At 43.9% G+C, this 24,635-nt stretch overlaps 1 protein-coding gene across 6 annotated transcripts in view; it reads left to right on the top strand.

Moving 5' to 3' along the window:
• ENOX1 (ecto-NOX disulfide-thiol exchanger 1) overlaps window positions 1-15,280 on the top strand; it is a 536,222-nt gene extending 520,942 nt beyond the window's left edge. For all 6 annotated transcript variants that reach the window (XM_050948778.1, XM_050948788.1, XM_050948749.1 and 3 more), the window contains 2 exons: window positions 389-474; window positions 14,349-15,280. In XM_050948778.1, the coding sequence (XP_050804735.1) occupies window positions 389-474; window positions 14,349-14,480 (218 nt within the window). In that variant the 3' untranslated portion in view covers window positions 14,481-15,280. The remainder of the gene's footprint in view (window positions 1-388; window positions 475-14,348) is intronic.
• The last annotated feature ends 9,355 nt before the right edge of the window (window positions 15,281-24,635 follow it).

The raw sequence follows: 24,635 nt of genomic DNA, 5'->3' as shown, positions 1-24,635 counted from the left end.
ACAACAGAGCTTCCACTAAAGGAGAAAAAGCAATAATTTTTCCATTCCAGTATCTACTATTACATATTGGTAAATCAAGCATAAAATAGGTAATTGAAATGCTTCCAGCAAGTCTTTGTTTAGAAATCCCTTTATTCATCTGTATATTATCTTGGTCACTTACTTGCTAGCTGCTGTCATTCCTGAAGATGAGCGATTGTGTTTATTGTGTTACTATGGCTGTGTTAAAAATGTAATGTTCTCTTTTGTTTATTGAACTGTGTAAGAAATATAAGAATTGTAACTCAGACTGAAAAACTTGCAATGACTTATTCAGAATAACTGTGTTTAGACATGTGATATATTGCCTCAGATAATTTCAAAACCTTGTGTGTTTGTTTTAATACAGGTATCATATCCACATTTCTTCATGTGCATCCTTTTGGCGCCAATATAGAATACCTTTGGTCTTATATGCAGCAGCTGGACTCTAGGGTAAAAAAAAGTTAATCAAAGTTTGGTTTCTTTATAGAACTTTTGTTTTGTTCTTTACTGCACGTTAAACTCGGCATGAGTTTCCATTAGAGAGATAATGGGATGTGGGGTTTGGGGGTTTGCAGTCTTCATTCATTCGCAAATTATGTTGCGCACATGTACCTGAAGTCTTTTGCCTTTCATTACTTTGCTGTGCTTTTGTGGCAAGGAAGGCTGCTGTATTAAATGGCAGAGACTACCATCCTGATTCTAGGAAACACAATTCTTATTTACTTCGTGTAATTTGTAGGAAATAAAGTAAGATGTAGGTTTAGCTCTGGCCACCAAAAGGAGAGAGGATGGCCAGACAGGGACCATTTCTTGGGACTGAGCCTCTAAAGAGAGCCTTGTACCCTGCAATGCGTCCCTCACTGTACCCCAATGCTGCCCCTCAGAGCTGAGAATGCTCTTGATACTTGGATCAGTGAGCCCTCTGCGCACTTTGGAGTATGAATGATGCAGTACAAATGGTGAGTGGAGTGTAAAGCAGTGACAGGGCTGCAGGCCCTATCAGAGGAGCCATAGAAGTGGTCACCACCTCAGGCAATAGCATGCAGATGGACCAGGGGACGAGACTACAGTAAGCTAGATAATACACCATCTCTCTTCTCACTTCATCCCATCCACATAATCAACACTGTGCTTATGAAAAATATTCTTTGCTCATCAGCTAAATGTGGTGATGCCTGTGTCAATGCAACAAAAGTCTGATTAAATAAGTCAAGTGAAATTCATGTTCCTATTATCTCTTCCTCTTGTCAGTATAACTTGGTTCTAAATAAACCCTTTCCTTCTGAAGTAAGGAGTTAAATACTGGCCCTGGTGTGGCTATAAAATACAAGCAGACATTAGGCCCTTAACAATGATTTGCATAGCGGGTTGTTGAGATACAAGTAACTAGTTACATACTGTAGGTCAAATCTTGCACTCCTTATACTATTGACTTCAACTGACTGCAATAACCTCCCACTTCCTGTCCTCCTGGAATCTCCCCTCCTCAATCTATCTAACATTTGGACTGTAGCCAAGATAATGTTCCTTTCCTTCTGCTCTGACTATGCCACCCCTCCCTAGAACCCTTTCGTGGTCTCTATGCAAGATAGCGCCATAGCTGAGATTAGTGGAGATGCTTTAGGTAGAGCCCCATTAGCGTGAGAGAGAAAGGGCAGCTGGCAGGGCCCTGCCCTGAGCCTTTGGAAGTCGCTTCCTGCCATAACAGCCCGTTTGTCAGCACATCACGGCCCATCGTTTTTCTCTTGTCCTGAAGGAGGTGGGTGCAGGGTAGGGCTGGGTAACAGTGGGTATTGGGTGGCTGTGTTTTCATTGCAGAGTTGTACAAATCCAAGTGATGAAATGTTTCTTTTTGTATCAAGTTCAAATTCCTGGTCCTGACTTCCAAGGCACTTAGATCTCAGCCCCTTCTTTTTCCTACACTCCTCACCTTATGCTGTGCTTTGATGCTCCATATCTTTTCCCACTCGTGCTTTTGTGCCTCTTTTCATGCTATTCCCAATCTCTGGCATATACTCGCTCTGCCAGTCAGCCAAGCATCCTCACTCATCTTTCATATCCCTTTGTAATACCAACTGCTTTTGATTAGGTTTCCAACTGCTGTCCTCTCCCAGGGTTGGCTACTCCTGTTTAATTAACAATTTTTTAAATATAGGCTCCATGTGGCACATACCAGAGTTCAGACTGCTATTGGTTGTACCCCTAATGCCTCTTTTCCATCTCCTACTTCCTGTTGGAATAATTTCCTGTGTTTAATTCAGGCAGGCCGGTGCAACCCATTAGGCGACCTAGGTGGTCGCCTAGGGCACTAGCATTTGGGGGGTGGCATTTCAGGTCCGTTGGTGGTGGCTGGATCTTCGGTTGCCCCGGTTGTCGCCGGCATTTAGGCGGAGGGAGCTGGGGAAGGGGGGCATGGGGAGGGCCACCTGCAGCAAGTAAGGGGGGCCAGCACACAGGGGAACTCTCTGCCCCAGCTCACGTCTGCTCCGCCTCCTCCCCTGAGCATGCCGCCCCACTCTGCTTCTCTCCCTCCCAGGCTTGGGGCCGCAAGCCTGGGAGGCGGAAGAAGTGGAGGGGCGACGGCATGCTCGGGGAGGAGGTGGAGCAGAGGTGAGCTGGGGCGGGGAGCTGCCACACAGCTCCCCAGGCAGGGGGGAGCTGCCGCGGGGGGGGAGGGTGCCACAAGGTGGAGGGTGTCATAAACAGATAGCTAAGGGTTAATGTCTCTTTCACCTAAAAAAGGGTTAACAAGCAGTGACCTAAAACACCTGACCAGAGGACCAATCAGAAAACAAGATTTTTTTTCAAATCCGGGTGGAGGGAAGTTTTGGGTGTGAGTTCTTTGTTCTTTGTCTTGTGTCTGTGCCCTCTCAGCTATGAAAGTGATTTTTCTATCTCCAGGCTTTCTAATCTTCTGTTTCCAACTTATAAGTACAAAGATAGTAAGACCATAGGTTTATATTGTTTTCTTTTGTATTTACATGTGTGTAGTTGCTGGAATGTGTTAAATTGTATTCTTTTTGGATAAGGCTGTTTATTCATTTTTTTCTTTTAAGCAAATGACCCTGTATTTGTCACCTTAATACAGAGAGACCATTTTTATGTCCTTTTCTTTCTTTTTATATAAAGCTTTCTTTTTAAGACCTGTTGGAGTTTTTCTTTAGTGGGGACTCCAGGGAATTGAGTCTGCAGCTCACCAGGGAATTGGTGGGAGGAAGAAGTCAGGGGAAAAATCTCTTTGTGTTAGATTTACTAGCCTGACTTTGCATACCCTCTGGGTGAAGGGTGGGGGAGAGAGATTAGACCTCTCGGTACTTGTGTTTTCCAGGACTGGAAACAGGGAGGGTGGAGTCCCTCTGTTTAGATTCACGGAGCTTGCTTCTGTATATCTTTCCAGGAACCCAGGGAGGGAACACCTGGAGGGGAGGAGGGAAATGGTTTATTCCCCTTTGTTGTGAGACTCAAGGCATCTGAGTCTGGGGGTCCCCCAGGGAAGGTTTTGGGGAGACCACAGTGCGCCAGGCACTGTATAGATTCCTGGCTGGTGGCAGCTTTACCAGGTCCAAGCTGGTAACTAAGCTTGGAGGTTTTCATGCTAACACCCATATTTTGGACGCTAAGGTCCAGATCTGGGAAAAAATGTTATGACATGGTGTGCAGCGGTGGGATAGATAGAATCCAGAAGCCAGTAGGAATATTATATTTTTCTTTTCTCTGCTAGGGGCTTTTAAGCAGAGAGGGTTTGGTTTTAAAAGGAACCAGAGAGAAATTTTTTTTCTGTTCTCTCCTGGCAGTAGCTTGCATATTAAGCAAGGAACCATTAAGCTGTGACAAAAGAGTCTTTTGTCAGACAATAGCACTCCGATTGTGAGTCAAGTACCAGCACAATACACATGCAAATACAGTGGTTTTTCTGGTTTACTTTACATTTAAAAGATTAGCTAGAGGTGGAAGAAACATTAACCCTTAGCTATCTGTTTATGACAGAGGGGGCGGACAGAGAGCTGCCACAGGGCTCGGGGGGAGGAGCGGCACAAGGTGGAAGTTTCACCTAGGGTACGAAACATCCTTGCACCCACCCTAAATTGTCAAGTATCAGAGGGGTAGCCGTGTTAGTCTGGATCTGTAAAAGCAGCAAAGAATCCTGTGGCACCTTATAGACTAACAGACGTTTTGGAGCATGAGCTTTCGTGGGTGAATACCCACTTCTTCAGATGCATGTGGTGGAAATATCCAGGGGCAGGTATATATATGCTAGCAAGCAAGCTAGAGATAACGAGGTCAGTTCAATCAGGGAGGATGAGGCCCTGTTCTAGTAGTTCAGGTGTGAAAACCAAGAGGGGAGAAACTGGTTCTGTAGTTGGCAAGCCATTCACAGTCTTTGTTCAATCCTGAGCTGATGGTGTCAAATTTGCAGATGAACTGAAGCTCAGCAGTTTCTCTTTGAAGTCTGGCCCTGAAGTTTTTTTGCTGCAGGATGGCCACCTTAAGGTCTGCTATAGTGTGGCCAGGGAGGTTGAAGTGCTCTCCTACAGGTTTTTGTATATTGCCATTCCTAATGTCTGATTTGTGTCCATTTATCCTTTTCCGTAGAGACTGTCCAGTTTGGCCGATGTACATAGCAGAGGGGCATTGCTGGCATATGATGGCGTATATTACATTGGTGGATGTGCAGGTGAATGAACCAGTGATGGTGTGGCTGATCTGGTTAGTGATGGTGTCGCTGGTGTAGATATGTGGGCAGAGTTGGCATCGAGGTTTGTTGCATGGATTGGTTCCTGAGCTAGAGTTATTATGGTGCGGTGTGCAGTTACTGGTGAGAATATGTTTCAGGTTGGCAGGTTGTCTGTGGGCAAGGACTGGCCTGCCACCCAAGGCCTGTGAAAGTGTGGGATCATTGTCCAGGATGGGTTGTAGATCCTTGATGATGCGTTGGAGGGGTTTTAGCTGGGGGCTGTATGTGATGGCCAGTGGAGTCCTGTTGGTTTCTTTCTTGGGTTTGTCTTGCAGTAGGAGGCTTCTGGGTACACGTCTGGCTCTGTTGATCTGTTTCCTTATTTCCTCATGCGGGTATTGTAGTTTTGAGAATGCTTGGTGGAGATTTTGTAGGTGTTGGTCTCTGTCTGAGGGGTTAGAGCAGATGCGGTTGTACCTCAGTGCTTGGCTGTAGACAATGGATCGTGTGATGTGTCCGGAATGGAAGCTGGAGGCATGAAGGTAGGCATAGCGGTCGGTTAGGCCTAAATTCAGGACCAATGTGCCAACTTTACTCACACAAATTGTTTCATTGACTTCATTGGGAGCATTCACAGGGTCAGACACGTAGGCTGTAAACTCTTCATGGAATGGAGCTTGATCTCGCTCCCTTTCTGTAAAGTGCTATTTAAATTTGCAGGGCTACATCAGTGCCAAATAATGAATGTGGACTGCAGGATTTGGCCAGATGAGTTTACTTCTGAAGTGACTGACAGGAGTAACAAATTGCTTTTTAAAAACATGATCCAGAGATGTAATCTCTGAGATTAATTTCATTTACTTTCATAGATTCATAGACTCTAGGACTGGAAGGGACCTCGAGAGGTCATCGAGTCCAGTCCCCTGCCCTCATGGCAGGACCAAATACTGTCTAGACCATCCCTGATAGACATTTATCTAAGCTACTCTTAAATACCTCCAGAGATGGAGATTCCACAACCTCCCGAGGCAATTTATTACAGTGTTTAACTACCCTGACAGTTAGGAACTTTTTCCTAATGTCCAACCTAAATCTCCCTTGCTGCAGTTTAAGCCCATTGCTTCTTGTTCTATCCTTAGAGGCTAAGGTGAACAAGTATTCTCCCTCCTCCTCATGACATCCTTTTAGATATCTGAAAACTGCTATCATGTCCCCTCTCAGTCTTCTCTTTTCCAAACTAAACAAACCCAATTCTTTCAGCCTTCCTTCGTAGATCATGTTCTCAAGACCTTTACTCATTCTTGTTGCTCTTCTCTGGATCCTCTCCAGTTTCTCCACATTTTTCTTGAAATGCGGTGCCCAGAACTGGACACACTACTCCAGTTGAGGCCTAACCAGCGCAGAGTAGAGTGATGGATACCTTTTCATTACTAACCTAAGCAGGAATGATAATGTCATAGTACCCAAGTTGGCTGCAGTCTCGCTGTGCAACTCACACATTACACAAAAGTAACCTGCTAGCAATTACTCTTATGAGAAGTAAGAAAAATATGTAACAGATTTATTTTTGGCTATAGATTGATTGGCCTTGACACTGAGTCTCTCTGACACTTTTCTGCATATCACTTAAACTCTCTGCCTCAGCTTCCTCTTTGGGAAAATAAAGGGGCATGGCTAATATTTTCTTATCTTGCCGGGGTGTTGTTGTTAGGCTTAATTAGTGTACTTCCTGTTGGTAAAGTGCTTTGAAAATGAAAAATACTACTAGAGTAGTATGCTAGTAGTGTTAGTAAATAGATTTGTAATACAACTGTTGTCCACGGAACTGGCGGATACTGCCGTGAATAACAAAATCTATTGCACGGGAAGCAGCAGAAGTACTTCCCAGTTATTTTTTGTATTATGATAGTGCCCAGAGGCCCCAGTCAGTATTCAAGCTTCCTTGGGCTAAATGCTGTACAAATGCACAGGAAGACACAATCACTGCACACAAGGAGTTTACAGTCTGAAAAGACGAAGACAAATGGTGGGAGGAAGGGGTACAGAATACAAGCAGAGTGATTAGGGGGACGGCAGGTTTTGAGAATCCCAGTTATTTGAGTGCCAGAAACTGGGACTGGAGAATGAGATGGATCACTCAATAAATTGCCCTGTTCTGTTCATTCCCTATGAAGCATCTGGCATTGGCCACTGTTAGAAGACAGGATACTGGGCTAGATAGACTATTGGTCAGACCCAATATGGCCATTCTTACGGCCTCTATTTTATTGGTGGTATCTGAGGGAAACAACCTGAATTTATATTGCACTTCACTATTCTAATGTCATTTTAATTTATTTTGGCCCATTTTCACTTTTTAAAAATGCATATTTATCTTATTAACTATCTGCGTCTATTCAAATGTTATTTTCTCCCATAGCATGTGCCTTATCACTGACCCAGAATAGACACCTGTCGGACCAAGATGGTGGTTCAGTTTCCATGGTCATTCTGTTCTTGGTCTCTTTGCTGATTCTGCAAGGGTGCCACTGTGGTGGTGAAATTTGGTTTTTGGGTGATGATGGGCCCGTCTTTCCAACTGGAAACTTGACTGAGATGACCAGCTCACATAGCTCACCAAATGTACAAAGACTTTGAGTGACATGGAGGCAGAAACAATGCCTCCTAAAGCTCTGCGGCTGCTGCTGAATCCTCGGGCAGGAGCTCTTAACCTGCACTGTGCCTCAGTGGGTCACAGCTCAGAATGCCAGGTTCAGGACAAACCACTGAGAAATAGGGCAGGCTCAGCCCAAACTGGTGGTTATTCTATTAGATTATACCAAGCCAGTAACAAAAGTAAACTTCTGTCTCACCACGCTGGTTAACAAGAAGTCAGAAATACACTCTGCTTAGGCAGTCCAGCCCTTGTTTCACCACCCAGACACGGGACTCTATGATGAGTGGTTCCTGCAAACCAATTTAATCATATATAGGGTCCTCTAATCCCAAGAGATCAGCCACATAGCCAGGTCAGTATATAACTCAGATCCTACCCAATCATCATGCTGTTGCCAATCCTTTAGTGTCTAATATCTAATGGCTTATTTATAAGAGAAAAGAAAGAGGAGAGAGTTAAAATAATCAAAGAAATCATATATATACAATCATTGCAAAGTTCTTAGATCAGGTTTGTAGCAGTGATGTTACAGATTGCTGGCTTGTAAAGTCTCTTGGAACTTCCAAAAGATTGGAAGGTCCTCAATCTATAGTCAACATGCTCCTTTTAGTGTAAATCCATAGTCCAAAAATCAGAGCAGGAAAGAAAGAAAATGGTGATGCTTTCAGGGTTCTTTATACCTTCTCCCAGGGCCGGCCTTAGGATTTATGGTGCCCTAGGCGAGATTATTAAACTGGTGCCCCTGTGCTTGATCTACTCTTAGCAACACAAACATAAGCTTACAGTATTGGAAAACTTGCCACATTCACGTTATTAAAACCAGTTTAACTTAATTAAGCACACTGTAATGCTGATGGACTAGCACTAAAGAAGCAGCACTATAGAAAAAATTCTGATGACAGAATGATGCAAATTTTTTTTAATTTATCAAAATTTTATTGGAAATTTATATGAAGAGGTATTGAAACAAAGATTTCTTTTTAATTAAAAGCAATCTTTCTGGCTTTTTTGGCTGCAAAATCAGTAATAATGTCATCGTATGACAAAGACAAAGTCGTGTCTTGTTTGATTGCAAGAATAGCAAGACCAGTTAAGTGTTCCTGACTCATTGTAGAGCGGAGATAGTTTTTAATGAGCTTTAGTTTTGAGAAACTCCGTTCTCCTGATGCTATTGTTAAAGGAATTGTCAGTAGAATACGAGTGGCAATGTGCACATTAGGATATATGTCAACAAGTTTGCGGGTATGAATAAACTGTACAATGTCCATCACCGATTTTGCATGTGGCAACATTGATGACAGTGTACTCAATTCTTCGTACAGTTCAATTCCATTTAAATCAAAACTATCACCGTGCTTCAGGAGGCTCTCTAGGTTCTTGCACTTCGTCATTAGTTGCTCTTGGTTTCCTATTTCATTGAATTTAGTTATGTCATACAAAAATCCAAACTGTTCATGGTGTACTTGCAAGGTATTAAACCTTTCATCAACAGCAGCTACTGCTTTATCCATCACAACATTAAAAAATTCAACCTCAAATTTCTTTTCTGGATCGTCTATGGGCATGATCTGCTGTACAGATTCTTCACAAAGAAGTGTCCCTGGCCTTTTTAACTCATATTAACTATGTATTTACTTTATGAAAGTTGGAGAAAACATTGTGAAAACGTAAAACATTGGCTGCCCAACTTCTGGGCTGGCAAAAGTTATACTGACTCACAGGGAAAAAAAAAGCAGGAGAATCTTAGTACAACATATGGTCACTCTATACCAGGGGTCGGGTCAGCAACCTTTCAGAAGTGGTGTGCCAAGTTCACTGTAATTTAAGGTTTCTCGTGCCAGTAATACATTTTAATGTTTGTAGAAGGTTTCTCTCTATGTCTATATTATATAAATAAACTATTGTTATTATCTGAGGTCTTGGCCACTGGTCCTGCTCAGGCCACTGCCAGCTGAGTAAATGAAACCCCAAACCGGCAGTGGGCTGGTGGCTGGAACCCTAGACAAGGATCCCAGGGCCTGCTCAGCCCGCTGCTGGTCTGGGGTTCTTACCACCAACTCCTGCCAGCCAGGATCCCAGCCGCCGACCCCCCCTCAGCCCGCTACCAGCCTGGGATTCTGCTTACCCAGGCTGGCAGGAGGCAGAGTGGGGCTGGCGGCTGAGCTCCTGACTGGCAAGGGGCTGGCAGCCGGAACCCTGGAGTAGCAGTAGGCTGAGTGCTGCTGGCACCCCAGGCTGGCAGCAGACTGAGCCACTCAACCCCCCACCGGCCCTGCTCAGCCCGCCACCAGCCCACTCAGCCCGCTGCCGGCTGAGTGAATGGAACCCCAGGCTGACAGCAGGTTGAATGGTTCAGCTGTCCTGCTCAGACCACTGCCAGCCTGGGGTTCCTTGGGGGTCCCCAGGCCAGCAGCAGGTGCTGAGTGGGGCCGATGGCTGGTATCCCAGCTGGCAATAGGGCAGCAGCCGGAACCCCAGAGCAGTGATGGGCTGAGCCACTCAGCCTGCTGCTGCATACCATCAAAAATCAGCTCACCTGCCACCTTTAACACGTGTGCCGTAGGTTGCCGACCCCTGCTTTATACACTAGTAAGGAGATGAGCATATTACAGTTGTTGGAGGGCTCTTATCAGGAGTAACAGGCTATAGGAAAGTCAGTCAACATTTTTTGTTTCTCTAATGAAAACTGGCCCACTCCCTGCCTCAAACCAAACCTGTCACTAATAATTGTCAACAACTTAATTTTCTGTTTTTGGCTAAGATATTGATTTTTTTTTTTAAATTGAAATTGGATTCAGGATTGTTAGCAAGAATTTTTGGCAAACAAAGCTGTTAAATGACAATCTAAATGGCAACACAGTACTGCTTTCATGCTTGGCTCACCCCCCAGCCCGCTGGTCCAACAGCTGCAGTAGAGGAGGAGATAGGTGGAAAACTGCAGGATCCCAAAATCCACCTCTTGGGGTGCAGAGTGGCAACAGCAGCAGCAAACCCTCAGGTCCAATCACACGCCAATGGGCACCACCACCAGCCTTATGGACCATGGTGAAGTTAGCACAGCATCTGATCTCAGGGACAGGGCACCCATGGAGCCACAGCAGCTCATCCTGCCCTGTGCAGCTCCCCCCGGATGAGATGGATCGCTGGCAGCTGCCAGCCTGGGGGAGAGGCACTCCCCAGCTAGGGTGGCCAGATCCAGATGTCCTGATTTTATAGAGCCAGTCCCGATATTTGGGGCTTTGTCTTATATAGGCACCAATTACCCCCACCTAGAGTGACCAGACAGAAAGTGTGTAAAATCAGGACAGGGATGGGTGGGGGTGGGGGTGTAAAAGGATACTATATAAGAAAAAGACCTCAAAATTGGGACTGTCCCTATAAAATAGGGATATCTGCTCACCCTACCCCAATCCCCTATCCTGATTTTTCACACATCTGGCTAACCCCAGCCAAACCCGGTGTGACATTCCAATTCTGGCTGCCTGCCCAGGAAGTGAGTTACTTTCACTTTCATTCCTCAGCAGGCAGCCAGCCTCCCCTCCCCTCCACCTATCTCCCAGCACCTCACCCAACCCAGCCCTGATGGAGGGGAGGGAGGAGAGAGAGAGAGGGGTGCTCTTGGGGAGGAGGGAGAAAGGAGGGGGTGCTCCGTGGGGCAGAGGGGAGAAGAATGGATGTTACGGGAGACAACAAAGGATACTGGTTCCAGAGCCACAGCCTCACCTGACCTCAGCCAGGGGGGAAAGAGTCACACTCACAGGTGAGCTCCTTTCCCAACCCCCACCCCCTCCCCTTCCCAGAGACCCCAGCAGCCAATCCCATTCCTCAGACTGTGCTGCATTCGGCTCTCTCTAGGACCCAGCAACCCTGCTTCTACACTGTCTGGGCTGCCTGGAGAGTGGTGCCCCCAGGCAGTGTGAGGCCCTACGCAGCTGCCTATTCTGCCTATGCCTAAGGACGGCCCTGCCTTCTCCCATGTGGAGGGACTGCTCTCAGTCTTAGGGTACGTCCAGACTACCCGCCGTATCGGCGGGTTAAAATCGATTGCTCGGGGATCGATATATCGCGTCTAATCTAGACGCGATATATCGATCCCCGAGCGCGCTTATATCGATTCCGGAACTCCATCAACCCCAACGGAGTTCCGGAATTGACACGGAGAGCCGCGGACATCGATCCCGCGCCGTCTGGACGGGTGAGTACTCCGATCTTAGATATTCGACTTCAGCTACGTTATTCACGTAGCTGAAGTTGCGTATCTAAGATCGATTTCCCGCCCCTAGTGTGGATGAGCCCTCCGTTTATGGAAAATTACAGGCACAAGATGGAGTCCAGGGTCACATGAGCAAGTCACATGCCCTTGCATGCTTTGATGACTGATAGGAGCAGCCATTACTTATATTCTGGCTAAAATGATCACAGGAAGGCTCACCAAGTGGGAAGGAGCTTCTTCTATGGCCCATTGTGAGACTTAAGTGTTCTTTGATGGGCCATCAACTTGAATGGGCTATTCGCAATGTGCTGGCTAGACTGGATGTAAACTACCTTCTGGGTGTTACTGTAGGAGCAAACATATTTGAAATACTGGTACATAGACAATATTCATAACTTTAGACACAAAGATGATACATGCACACAAACAGGATAATCGTATTTGATAAATTGTAACTTTTCCATTGATACTTTACATGGCATATTTTGACATACTTTGAATACCATTTGGTGCAATTGTCTAACAGTGGCAATATTAATGATATAAATGGTCATATTTCAGTCATACGGGATCACACCAGCGCCTCTTGCCAGAGTGGAGAAGGCCCTGCCCCATTGTGACCATTAGCCTTGTAAAGTCCTTGTGCTCAAGGGGGCTCAGGGACCAGGACTGTGACCCTGACCTCACACACCCCTTGCATGCCCACATAGGGTTCAGAAGAGTCTGGCCCTTAATGGTTACCTGCTAAATATAATCAATAGTTTATGAAGTAAACTATTTTAAATACTGCATCTACATTTTAGCTTAGCTGAAAGTGCCTGACCAAGCCTTTATCAAGGGAGCCTTTATTTATCTTATTTTAATCATAAATATGGAAACCAAAAAAAAACTAATATTTTCGGGGGGGTTTCGAGAAAATTAGAGTGCTGAACCTCAAGACCAATTAAAGTATATACACTTCTGAGAAAGACTAAAGCAAATGTGCAATGATAACAGCCTAGCAATCGTATATCTTCTGGTTATATATTGTTGCATTGGCACCGACTTCCCGTTTGCCCAAACTCAGATCCTACCCAATAATCGTGTTGTTGCCAATACTTTAGTGTCTAATATCTAATGGCTCAAACCCAACCCCCACCTACCCTTGGCCACACCCCTTCCCCACCTCTTCCTGCCCTGCACTACCCTCACCCGGCCCCCATCCTTCCCCTTCCTCAAAGTCCCCGTCCCATTCCACCCCCTTCTCCCAAGTCCCCATCCCTGCCCCGCCTCTTCTCCACCTCCTCCCCTGAATGTGCCATGTCCCCGCTCCTCCCCCATCCCTCTTGGAAAGTCCAAAGTGCTGCCAAACAGCTGTTTGGCAGCAGCCAGACAGGAAGTGCTGGGAGGTAGGTGGAGGAACAGGGATGCGATGCTCTTGGGGGAGGAGGAGGCAAGGAGGGGGAGGGAGCAGGGAGAGCTTGGCTGCTGGTGAGTGCTAAGCACCCATTAATTTTTCCCCATGGGTGCTCCAGCCCTGGAGCACCCATGAAGTCGGCGCCTATGTATTGTTGTTCTTTTAAAATGCCAGTCCAGGTACAAAAAGCAAGACCCATGCTGCAGGGGATTTACATTTGTGTTAGCATCAGGAGATTCAGATGTGTGGAGTTAATGTTAACAAAAGGTCTGACCACTGGCATACCATTAATTTAGTACAAAGCTGTAGGGTTTATTTGTAGGACAGTCCCATAATAAAGACTAGAAAGCTGCCTGATTAGCATGTATCTACTGTTCTGCTGCATCTTAGAGCATTTCTGCAAACAAGCTGATAATATGGTTGATTCTGTTCTCACTTCCGCCTGTGCACATTAGAAATACCTGCAGTTAGTGATGTATAAATAGGGTAAGTGAGCTCAGAATCAGATTCAGTGTCTGTATGTCATAGTTTACCATGGCAGAGATTTGGGATAATACTACAGGGCGTGGGCGGTTCTCCACATGCAATGTAGGGAACATGCCATGTGCTTTCTACTACTTTGTGGCCATGAGCAAGGTGCTGGCCAAAACCCCATTGGAGAAGATAGACCATTTAGGGGTATTAGGAGGGATTATGTGAAGGGAGGAGGAACAATGGTGGACAGTTCAGTAGAGTGCATTGTCTTTAAGGGCAGGCTAGCTGCTATACTCGTGTGTACTGTGTGGGATTCTCTTCCAGGAGCTCCGGTGGCTATGCAAGTCCCCTTCATGCTTCCTCTTCCAGGCCCAATGGTACACAGGGCACAACATATCCTTCCCCAACCCCACTCCAAGTAACATTTCTTGCAGAAGTGAATTTCTGAGAAATGTCTAAAATGAGTAGAAGGCCACTGAACTAGGACAAGAAGCAATGGTCTTAATCTGCAGCAAGGGGGATTTAGATATTTAGAAAAACGTTCTAACTACAAGGGTAGTTACTCCTTGGAATAGACTGGTGGAATCCCCCCACTGGAAGTTGAAGAACAGGTTGGATAAACACCTGTCTGGGTTGATCTAGGTTTCCTTGGTCCTGCCTCAGCACAGGGAGCTGGACTTAATGACCTCCTGAGGTCCCTTCTGACCCTACATTTCTATGATTCTGTGTCATGGTGGGAATATGGATCTATCTGTAGATGGCATAAAATGTTATAACCTCCCAAAAAGAAATGCTAGGATTTTTAGTTGACCTAGAAAATATTTCTTCTACCTGTGTTCTCTACATTTCCTATTTCTTAAATATAACCCAGTTGTTTCTCACTGTAGTTTTGCTTTTCCCTCTTTCACAGATCTCTGCAAATGAAATAGAAACGCTTTTGATTAGATTGCCACGCATGTTTAAACAAGAGTTCACTGGCGTAGGAGCAACATTGGAAAAGAGGTGGAAGTTTTGTGCCTTTGAAGGAATTAAAACTACCTGACTGGGAATAGTAAAGAAATATGCAGAAGAAGAATTCCTAAAGCATGGCAGGGTTACAAAGTATTAAAGTATGAAATTTGGTTTTGACACACAGAAGTACATTTTCAGAGTTATCCAAGCCTAATTTTAGTTACATTTGTGACGTTCTCTTGTGAGTGGAAATGTGGTTGTGCACCAGTTGCTAAAAATAAAAATATAAAATATTTTAAAATGTGACACATCTGTTTCCTATGAAAACTGAGAAAGATACCACAGTCATAACGATGTCAAGATATTAACGTGCTACATCTAAGAATAGCTCACTGAGCAAATGGATAAGGGAAAAGATTGCCTAGTTATGGTTGCTAAGCTACGGCAATGTATATGTAATATATAGCAGAAATCATTACGTTATGTTCCTGAAAGTCTTTCCGTTAAGTAATTGTACAGTGAGAAAAATTATACCAAAAGAAAACTTGAAGATGTGTCTGAACAGTTATTGTCTTTTGTAAACTAAGTTATATGCTGTTCCAGGGATTTTTGCCTTATTGAAAGAGGCCTGAAAATGTGATTGGACTCCTCGAGAATGCTTTATCAAGAATATTATTTTTCTAATGTAACTATTCTTCATTATAAGTTCCTTTAACATGGATTGCATATCAATTTTCATAAATATGTAAATAAAGAGGAAACCAGTGTTACTGTATTGTATTTGGTATGTAACATTCAGGTTTATGCATCAAAATAAATATTCAGTTCATTACTGTTAAGGATTTTATAGCAAATATATTAATTTTTTTTCAATAAATATGACTTCTACCATATTGTTTTTACAAGTTGTTCTTCTGATGTTTCTGAATTGTTACAAATCCAAAAAGTGTCTGTCAGTGTTTGTCCTCCTTCCACCCAAACCAGCTATTGCAAGCCTCCCAATGAAATATATTGAGTACTGTATCAAAGAAGAGACTGTAATATTAGCTTACATCAAAGGAATTAAAATTAGCACCAGAGGAAGCTCCAAGGTGAAGATTGTGCTTTTACAAACTGAACAAGTTTCATTTTGTTTTAAACATATCTAGCCAAGCAGCAAGGTATTTAAACAAACAAAAACAACGACATAAATTTCACGTTTTGCGGCGTTTTGCTGGGCAGCTACAATGCAACCAATTAGTCACTTTTTCTAACTCCAGTCCTGGTTAATCCTTTTGTGCTGTGAGCTGCATAAGGAACTAAGGGAATTCACATTTGGTGGTATCCCTTCAACATTCAAAGAGAAAAGTAGGGATTTTTTCCTCATTACCATTTTTGGAATCTGCTTTAAAATTCACGGTATTTAGAAGCCAGCCTGACGCCTCACACTACGTGTGTGTGTATTGCACAATGTGTTAGTATATAAAACTCAAGTGAGGAGAATAGTGCAGAAATCACATCGCGAGAGAGACGCCTTGAAGATCCACTGCTATACAACATGCTTTCATGCAGAGCTATATAAACGGTAGGAAAGTCCTCTCAAAACCATGGCCCTAAATGGACAGAAGAAGAGGCTGTGACCAAAGTGGTTAAAATCGATCTCAAAAGAGCTCAAAATCTCTTACCCTTGTAATCTACAACAACAAATGTGACAAAGTACAACAGATTCAGGAAGTATCCAGTGTAGATATATGCTGAGATCAATTTCATTGCTCCATTCCAATAAATAATTGAGTCAAATATAGTTAGCCATAAAGAAACTACCATATATGTCTGTTAGCAACTACTGCTCTGGATAATCTGCATCTGTTGTAGGATTACAATACATAAATACTAAATTAAATATTATTTGTATGAAAAAGAAAAAACAGAATCAGCAGATATATTGTCAGAGAAAATTCTACTCTCAGCTGAAACTTGAAAATGTGTTTTAGAGAATGTACACACCTACAGTTGCTAAAGTAACAGTACTAAGGCAAGTGACTCAGGTGAGTCTAGTAAATATAAATGCATAATGGTCATGAAACTTAACTATTCTAATCCAAACATCAACTCTTTCTGCACTTGCATGAACACATGTATGAATAATGCATATGAAAGTTTTGTTATATCTGCCAGTTCTTATATAATAAAAATGCAATGGTCCCACATAGTGCAATTTACTTGCTGTTTGGGGCACCAGCCTCAGAAATAAATTGCAGACGTTCTACAGTAGAAAGTTGTAGTTTATGCAAAAGTTCACATTTTAGTCATTTATTCGGATTTACAACTACACTTAGCACACGGTCCACAGTGAAATTCAACCCTATAAAGAAGGCCAGCAGGTGAACTACATCCTACTTGAGATCTTAAGTTATAAATATGCTTTTGCCAGCCCTGAGTACAAGTGTGAATGTTATCTTTGGTACTTGAGGCAGAGCAGAAAGTGCACACTTTAAAATGAAGTGCATTTTACACTAACACAGTATTTGTTGTTTACTGAAAACTGTATTATCCCTTGCCACAATTTTTTTTTCTAATGTAAACTAATGCGCTGTTGCACATAGTGAATCCCAATTGTTTAATGAAATGTGTATCGCAGACTAAACTTGCATGTTCTCAGTTCCCGTACCATCATACTCACTTAGGAATAGCTAGGCTTAGATTTAGTGAACATCCCATACAAGTCACACTACATTTGGTATTCATGTACAGCAGGGATCGTCAACCTTCGGCACGCGGCATACCAGGATAAGTACCCTGGTGAGATGGGCTGGTTTGTTTACCTGCAGTGTCCGTAGGTTTGGCCAAATGCGGCTCCCACTGGCCGTGGTTCACTGCTCCAGGCCAATGTGGATGGCAGGAAGCCGCAGCCCTGCACATCCTTTGGCCTGCGCCGCTTCCCGCAGCCCCCATTGGCCTGGGACGGTGAACCACAGCCAGTGGAAGCTGCAATTGGCCGAACCTGCAGACACGGCAGGTAAACAAACTGGCCTAACTTGCAAGGGTGCTTACCCTGGTGAGCCGCGTGCCAAAAGTTGCCGACCCCTGACGTACAGTACATTTTATGCAGTCTAAAGCTGAAAACACTTTTATGTAAAATAATTTGAGATTGTTTAACTCAAAACTGTAGTCATGTAAATTTTTTCCCTTTAATAGTTTTGAGCATAAAGATTTCTATAGTAAAAATTCCCGGTGCTGATCTTTTTTTACTTCCATTAATATCCCTGGTCAGCTGTATGACTGGTGCTTAGTTATCATAATCTAGCCTTCTAATTCAGGGATGGGCAACTTTTTGGCCTGAGGGCCACATTGGGGTTGCAAAAATATATGGAGGTCCGGTAGGGAAGGCTGTCCCTTCCAAACCCTGTCCCTGGCCCCTGCCCTCTATACAACCCCTCCCACTTCCTGCCCCCCCTCAGAACTCCTGACACATCCAACCCCACCTTGCTCCTTGTCCCCTAACCACCTCCTCCTTGACCCCCCCCACCCCAACCACCCCCGGGACTCCACTCCCTATCCAACCCCCCTGCTCCCAGTCCCCTGACTGCTCTGACCCCATCCAGATCCCTGCCCCATGACAGACCCCCCAGGACCCCACGCCTATCCAACCCCCCCCGTTCCCCATTCCCTGACCCTATCCACATCCCCGCTCCCTGACTGGCCCCCCGGGACTCCCATGCTTATCCAACCCCCACCTGTCCCCTGACTACCCCCCAGAACCTCCACCCCATCTAACCACCCCCTGATCCCTGTGCCCTGACTGCCCCTCGGGGTCCCCCGCCCCTTATCCAACCCCCTGGCCTCAGCCCCCTTATCATGCTCCTCAGAGCAGCATGTATGGCAGACGGAGCCAGACACGCTGCTGCGCTGATCGGCAGGAGCGTGCAGCTCCACTGCCCAGAGCACTGCCCATGCAGCGAGGTCAGGCTTTTCTCATAAAAAAGCACAGAGGAAAGAGGAACGTGATTGTGATGGTTCTTGGGGTACCCAGAACTATGAGTCACCCTGTGACCCCCCCCACCACACACACACAAAACCGTGAGGGACAGTGGCTTGTGCTTAGTTGGGTGCTAAGCCAAACCTGCTAGCACCTCAAGCACTCTCTTCTGGGCTTCACCAGCCCTTACTTTGTCTTGCAGGCTACCAATTGGTGCACTCCAATGCCTGAGTCCCTTTAAAGCATTCCTCTGTGATAACTGGCCCCTGACTTTTGCTACTCACAGAACTAATGAGCTTTCTGTGCCTAAAGGAGCAGTATACACACCAGATTTTAAGATTCAGCTCAGGATCAGCACTTTGCTTAACACCACAGCACTGAGATATAGTTATAGTGCAAACAAGAAAAAAAATTATCATCAAAGGCTCAGGGGACTCAGGAGCTAGGAAGGATATTGGAAACAAATGGTTACATATCAAATAACATCATAACACACTTTTCTAGAGATTAAGACAGTTAATGTCCTAAAGAAGATAAGCTCGTCCAAAGTCCTTTGCAGTGTTTTCAATTAAGGTTGGCTGAGAGCCCAGTTAATCTATTTTATGACTCTACTTCCTAGGTGCTGAATGGGTGGTGGAGTCTTTTTGGCTCGCTACATATATCCCCAAAGTTTGTTTTTCATATGTGCTATTTCCCATTGATTTCAGAGCTCTTTGTTAACATCTGACTTTGTATGTAAATGGACATTCGTTATGTTAGCTTGCAATGCTTCATTTACATCCCACCAGAGAGCTATACTGATCTTATCTCCTTCCCGGAGGGAAACCTGTTTTCCACCTGTGCCTTGATGCAGACCGTCAAACATATTGCAGTGTATATATATATATGTATATGTATACACCTAACTCCTTCCATAGTATCTGTACATACATTTCATAATGAGAACAATGAGCAGTGTGAGACACACACACACACACACACACACACACACACATATCCCGCCAACGCCATTTAAGCCCTCACATGATATTCTTTAGTCAACCAGAATATTCATACCAGAATCAGGACATTCCTGTTAACCTCTTGCAGGCTGGCATTAAGAGGTTCTTAGATCATAGTGGTGGTGATTCCCTGCCCCCCTTCCCCCCACAATTTATACCTAATAGTTTGAGTACTCACTGGGATGTGGGAGACATAAGTTCAAATAGCGCTCTGCGTGCTTCGCCTATGGGGCTCAAGCTTAGGGGCTGTTTAAGTGCAGTATAAATGTTCAATCTTGGACTGCGGCCTGGGCTCTGGGACCTTCCCACCTCGCAGGGTCCTAGAGTCCGGGCTGTAGCCTAAGCCCAAATGTCTACAGTGCAATTAATCTGCCCCTCAGTCCAAGCCCTGTGAGCCTGTGTCAGCTGGCATGGACCAGCTGCAGGCATTTAACTGCATTGTAGTCAGACCCATAGTGTACTTAGATTTTTCACAAGGTCCATCACCAAATGCTCTTAAGAAAAGTAAGCAGTCATGGGATAAGAGGGAAGGTCCTCTCATGGTTCAACATCTGGTTATAAGATAAGAACCAAAGGGTAAGACTAAACGGTCAGTTTTCACAATGGAGCGAGGTAAATGGAGGGGCCCCACAGGATCTGTATTGGGACCTGTGCTGTTCAGTATATTCAGCAATGATCTGCAAAAGGGAGTGAACAGGGAAGTGACAAAGTTTGCAGCTGATACAAAATTATTCAATAGTTAAGTCCAAAGCTGACTGCAAAGAGAGGCTTCTCACTAAACTGGGTGATTGGACAAGAAAATGGCAGATGAAATTCGGCATTGATAAGTGAAAAGTGATGTACATTGGAAAAAATAATCCCAACTATACATATATAACGATGAGTTCTAGAGCAGTGGTTCTCAAAGCTGGTCCGCTGCTTGTTCAGAGAAAGGCCCTGGTGGGTCGGGACAGTTTGTTTACCAGCCACGTCTGCAGGTTCAGTCCATCACGGTTCCCACTTGCCGTGGTTCGCCACTTTAGGCCAATGGAGGCTGCAGGAAGCAACGCGGGCCAAAGGATTTGCTGGCCACCCTTCCCGCAGCCCCCATTGTCCTGGAGCGGTGAACTGCGGCCAGTGGGAGCCGAGATTGGCTGAACTTGTGGACGCGGCAGGTAAACAAACTAGCCCGGCCCACCAGGGGCTTTCCCTGAACAAGCAGCGGACTGGCTTTGAGAACCACTGTTCTATATTAACAGTTACCACACAAGAAAGAGCTGTTAGTGTCACTTTTGCCAGTGCTCTGAAAACTTCAGTTCAATCCACAGCCTCAGTCAAAACGGCTAATAGAATGTTAGGAACTATTAGCTAAGGGACAAAAAGTCAGAAAATATAATAATGCCCTTAGATACATCCATGCAATTATCCTTTACTACCGACGCTAGCATAGGTTTGCCTTCTTACAAGAATGATTTCCCATCATGCCTTGGGTGGAGAGGGTATTAGTCCTTTTAAATCCAGCAGAGAGAGCACACTCCAGTTCTAATACAAACAATTTGCAACTGGTTGCTGCATTTTTCCTTTCTTTCAGCTGGTAAGTGCTCCTTCTCCTTCTCCTTTTTATGTTTTCATGTTCATAGCATTTAAGTGCTGAAGATCATCTAGTTTGACCTCCTGTATATCATAGACCATTAAATTTCACCCATTTACCTCTGTATTGAACCCAATAACTTGTGTTTCACTAGAGAATAACCTGAGTTTGGCTAAAGCATATATTCCAGAAAGCCATCAAGAGCTGGAGACTCCACCACTTCCCTTGGTAGGCTGTTCCAGCAGGTAATCATCCTCACCATAAAAAAATTGTCTAATTTCTAATTGGAATTTGTCTCACTTCAGTTTCCAGCCACTTGTTCCTCTTATGCCTTTCTCTGCTAGATTAAAGAGCCTTTAATTACACACTCTGATCAAGTCACCTCAACTCTTCTTTTTGATTAAATAAACTGAGCTCTTTAAGTCTTTTCACTGTAAGGCATTTTCTCCAGCCCTCAGATCATGTTTGTGGCTCTTTTCTGGTCCCTTTCCAATTTTTCAACATCATTTTAAATATATGGACACCAGACCTGTACTCAATATATCGCCAATGCGTTACTGAGGTAATAACTCATCTCCTTACTCATGCTTCTGTCTCTTATTGTTAAGAAACTAGCATCTTTTCACAAATGTCAAAAGTGTAATTCAAAAAAATAGCTATGAGGTCATCTAGCGTGTTTGATCGAGCGTACATGATTCGTCTGAACAATATGCATGTGTAAACTGAATTTCTGCTGAAGCCAACGTTAGTTTTGCCTGTGTAAGGGCTCAGAATGGTCTTGAGGATTTGTACTCTATTAAAAGGGCTAGATAATGGCATGATATTTTCAGTTACATATGCCAAGAAAGGGGTAATTGAATCTTGTGCATCAGAGAATATTGTTTGGTCATCTCAGGTATTACTAGGAATGAAACGGCACAAGCCTTATCTACGCTAGGATTAAAATGTTTGTTGTTAGCACATGTCAGCTAACGCATTCCAATTAACGCCTTTTAAAAGTTTTATGTAAACAAGACACACGGCCTTTAACTCATGCTAACTGGGTTGTGTTAAGCCCTAGGGTGTTAAAGTCTAGACTGCCTCGTCTACATTAACGTTTCAAAACTTGTTCTTTAGGACAAGTTAACTAAGGGATTGTTTATAAAGGGAAGTTATTCTAGAAGGGGGTAGAGTTTGAATTTAAAGTACTATAACTGTCCGGAAATAAGAGTGTTCACATGGGGAGTTCTTCCAGAGGGTCCATGGTAGAAGAGTTACTCGAATAGTTGTGCTGGTCAATTTCCCCATGCAGACAAACCCTAACAAATTCTAGCTTGCACCACTGAAATACTAGTCCGGACAAAGCCACACACACATCCTATACAGCATTATACAGTTAGGCCGTTCCACTGAAAGTAGAGTGAGAAATCTTATGCTGAAAATTTTACAGATTGGTCCCATAAGTGGTTTACTTCTTATTCCCTGCTGAGTCTATTTGATTTTCTTTCCTTTTTTAGGGGGAGGAAGGAGAACTCCTACGCTATATAGTGCTGATTGCTAATGTTAAAAGCCCATTCACATGCCACGAGAGAGAACATGGAACAGTCGATGTAAGAGGAAAGGAAGCACAGCAGTGAAACACCAGAAAATGGGATTAAAAACAGAAACCAGAAGGAATTTTTCAGAATCTGGCACTCTGTCCAAAAAGAAAACAAAACCTACAGTCGAATGAGGTCAACTCTGAAGCCTGCAATGAACTAAAAGGGGCCGGGAGATTAGACTTTTTCCCTTGATAACATTTCTTACAAAGTATATCTCTATTGACTACATTTGTGTGTGTTTCTCTCCATATGTGTGCACTGGGTACTATTTATAAATTACATTTAATTCAGCAACTATGGCTCAGTTCCCCAAAGGTATTTAGGCACCTAACTCCATTGTAATCAATGAGAGTTTGTCGCCTAAATGCTTCTGAGGGTCTGGGCCTCTGGTCTTTGTATGATTCCTCCCAAACTTGAACATTCCAAAAACTTTCCAGAGTTCGCCCCAGCCCAGAGATGGACAGATCTCCATAGCTTCCAATACACAGGCAGCTGCTGTTGTAAGAAAACCCAACGATTCTATAGTTCTTCGCTAGGTTCAGGTGATACTTTGTTAATAAAATTTTAAAAATTATTTTGAGAAGGTTAGTAAATGAATACATGGCTCGCCTAAGAGAGTGACTAGTAGCCAGATATTCAGTCAGGGCTCGTACAAGTATCTCACAGCTTGTCCAGCGCTCATCCTTTATGAGTTGCTCTTTCTTGATCAGACAGTCTGAAAGTGGCAATGCTGTCATGCACATAAATGTGGTTGGGTAGAGCCAATCAAACTCACTGTGATCAGATCAGCATTTGAACTCTGGTCTCCGGCGACAAATAACTAATGGATTATTGTACCATATCAGTAGTTCTAGACCCACTTACCCTCTGTTGAATTGCCTATCCAAAGAACAAGGTAGGAATTGTTTAATGAGAAGATATAGCAAAGTCTATTAAATACTGTAAAACACATTGATAAAAATGAAGCCAGATGGTGGGTCACCAGTGGGGATTTTTCTAAAATGAATTTACTGCCTCTGACAGATGCCGGATTGATGGCCCTGTTACCCACCCAGTTACTGTTTACCCACAAAATAGGATAGGCAACAGCAGTGCAAGATTCTAACACTGCCCCAGCCAAGACATGGAGCCATCACTTGTAGTGATGAGACAGTTGTCTTCTTTCTAGGCCCATTAAATCTTTGCCCAATTTGTGCAAATTACAGACCAGGGAGCCATTTGTATACACTTTGCACTGCTTTGATGCCATAGAACATCTGTCAGTTATAACTCTTAGTCACAATCAATCAGGGTTAGATTGCACCAGTAACCTACACATGTATCACTCATGAGGCTATCATCAGTCTCCTGAGCCATCCAGCAGCAGTTTTCTTTCAAGCACAAGAATTCCAGGTGATGAGGCAAATTTACTGATGCGCCTCAGAAATGACCTTAAATGTTTTGGAGAAATTTTGTTTGGAAAAAAAAAAAAAAACCCCACTCCATTAAAAGAAGGAAAAAGAGGTTCCCCCACAATAACACTATTTTTCACAGCATTTCTATAGTCTAAAGAAAAACCTCTCTAGTTTACAACCTTCAGAGACATTCCTAAAACACAAGCTAGCACAGAAGGGCAATCCAAAATTGCATGTACGTCTTTTCTTGCAGCTCACCCCTTCCCTTGAACTGACCTGAGAAAAGAGTTAAATATGTACAACTTGGCTACGTGACAGAAAAGGGTGGGGATGTGATGCTATGACATGTATGTTGGGGAGGATGAAAACACCATGGAGAGAAACGTTTTAAAAATTTCTTTCAAAATCAACTTAAGATTCACAGTCATTTGCAAATATTTTTTGAGAACTTGGTTTGAGTTGCCAGTTGAGCTCTAGATTTTTGGGAAGCCATACTCCATAGCCTGGTATCATATCAACCAAGACCAGGCACAATCTGGATTTTTGGCTTGCACTTTGAATTTTGGTGGGTCCAAATTGAAAATTCAAAGCACAACTCAGGAGCATCAACCCAGGTGAACCAGAACTGAATGTTTGTTCATGCAAAATGGAATAGCCCACTTTTCTACAGCTCTACTTAGGCTCCATTTGTGAAAGGAAACCATGACTACAGCGTCATGGCAATTGGTCAGATGGTCACTGAA

This window comes from Gopherus flavomarginatus, chromosome 1 (assembly GCF_025201925.1).
Source record: "Gopherus flavomarginatus isolate rGopFla2 chromosome 1, rGopFla2.mat.asm, whole genome shotgun sequence".
In the NCBI taxonomy this organism is placed as follows: domain Eukaryota; kingdom Metazoa; phylum Chordata; order Testudines; family Testudinidae; genus Gopherus; species Gopherus flavomarginatus.
Note: the sequence above shows the minus strand (reverse complement) of the source record. Positions and strands in the feature narration are given on the sequence as shown.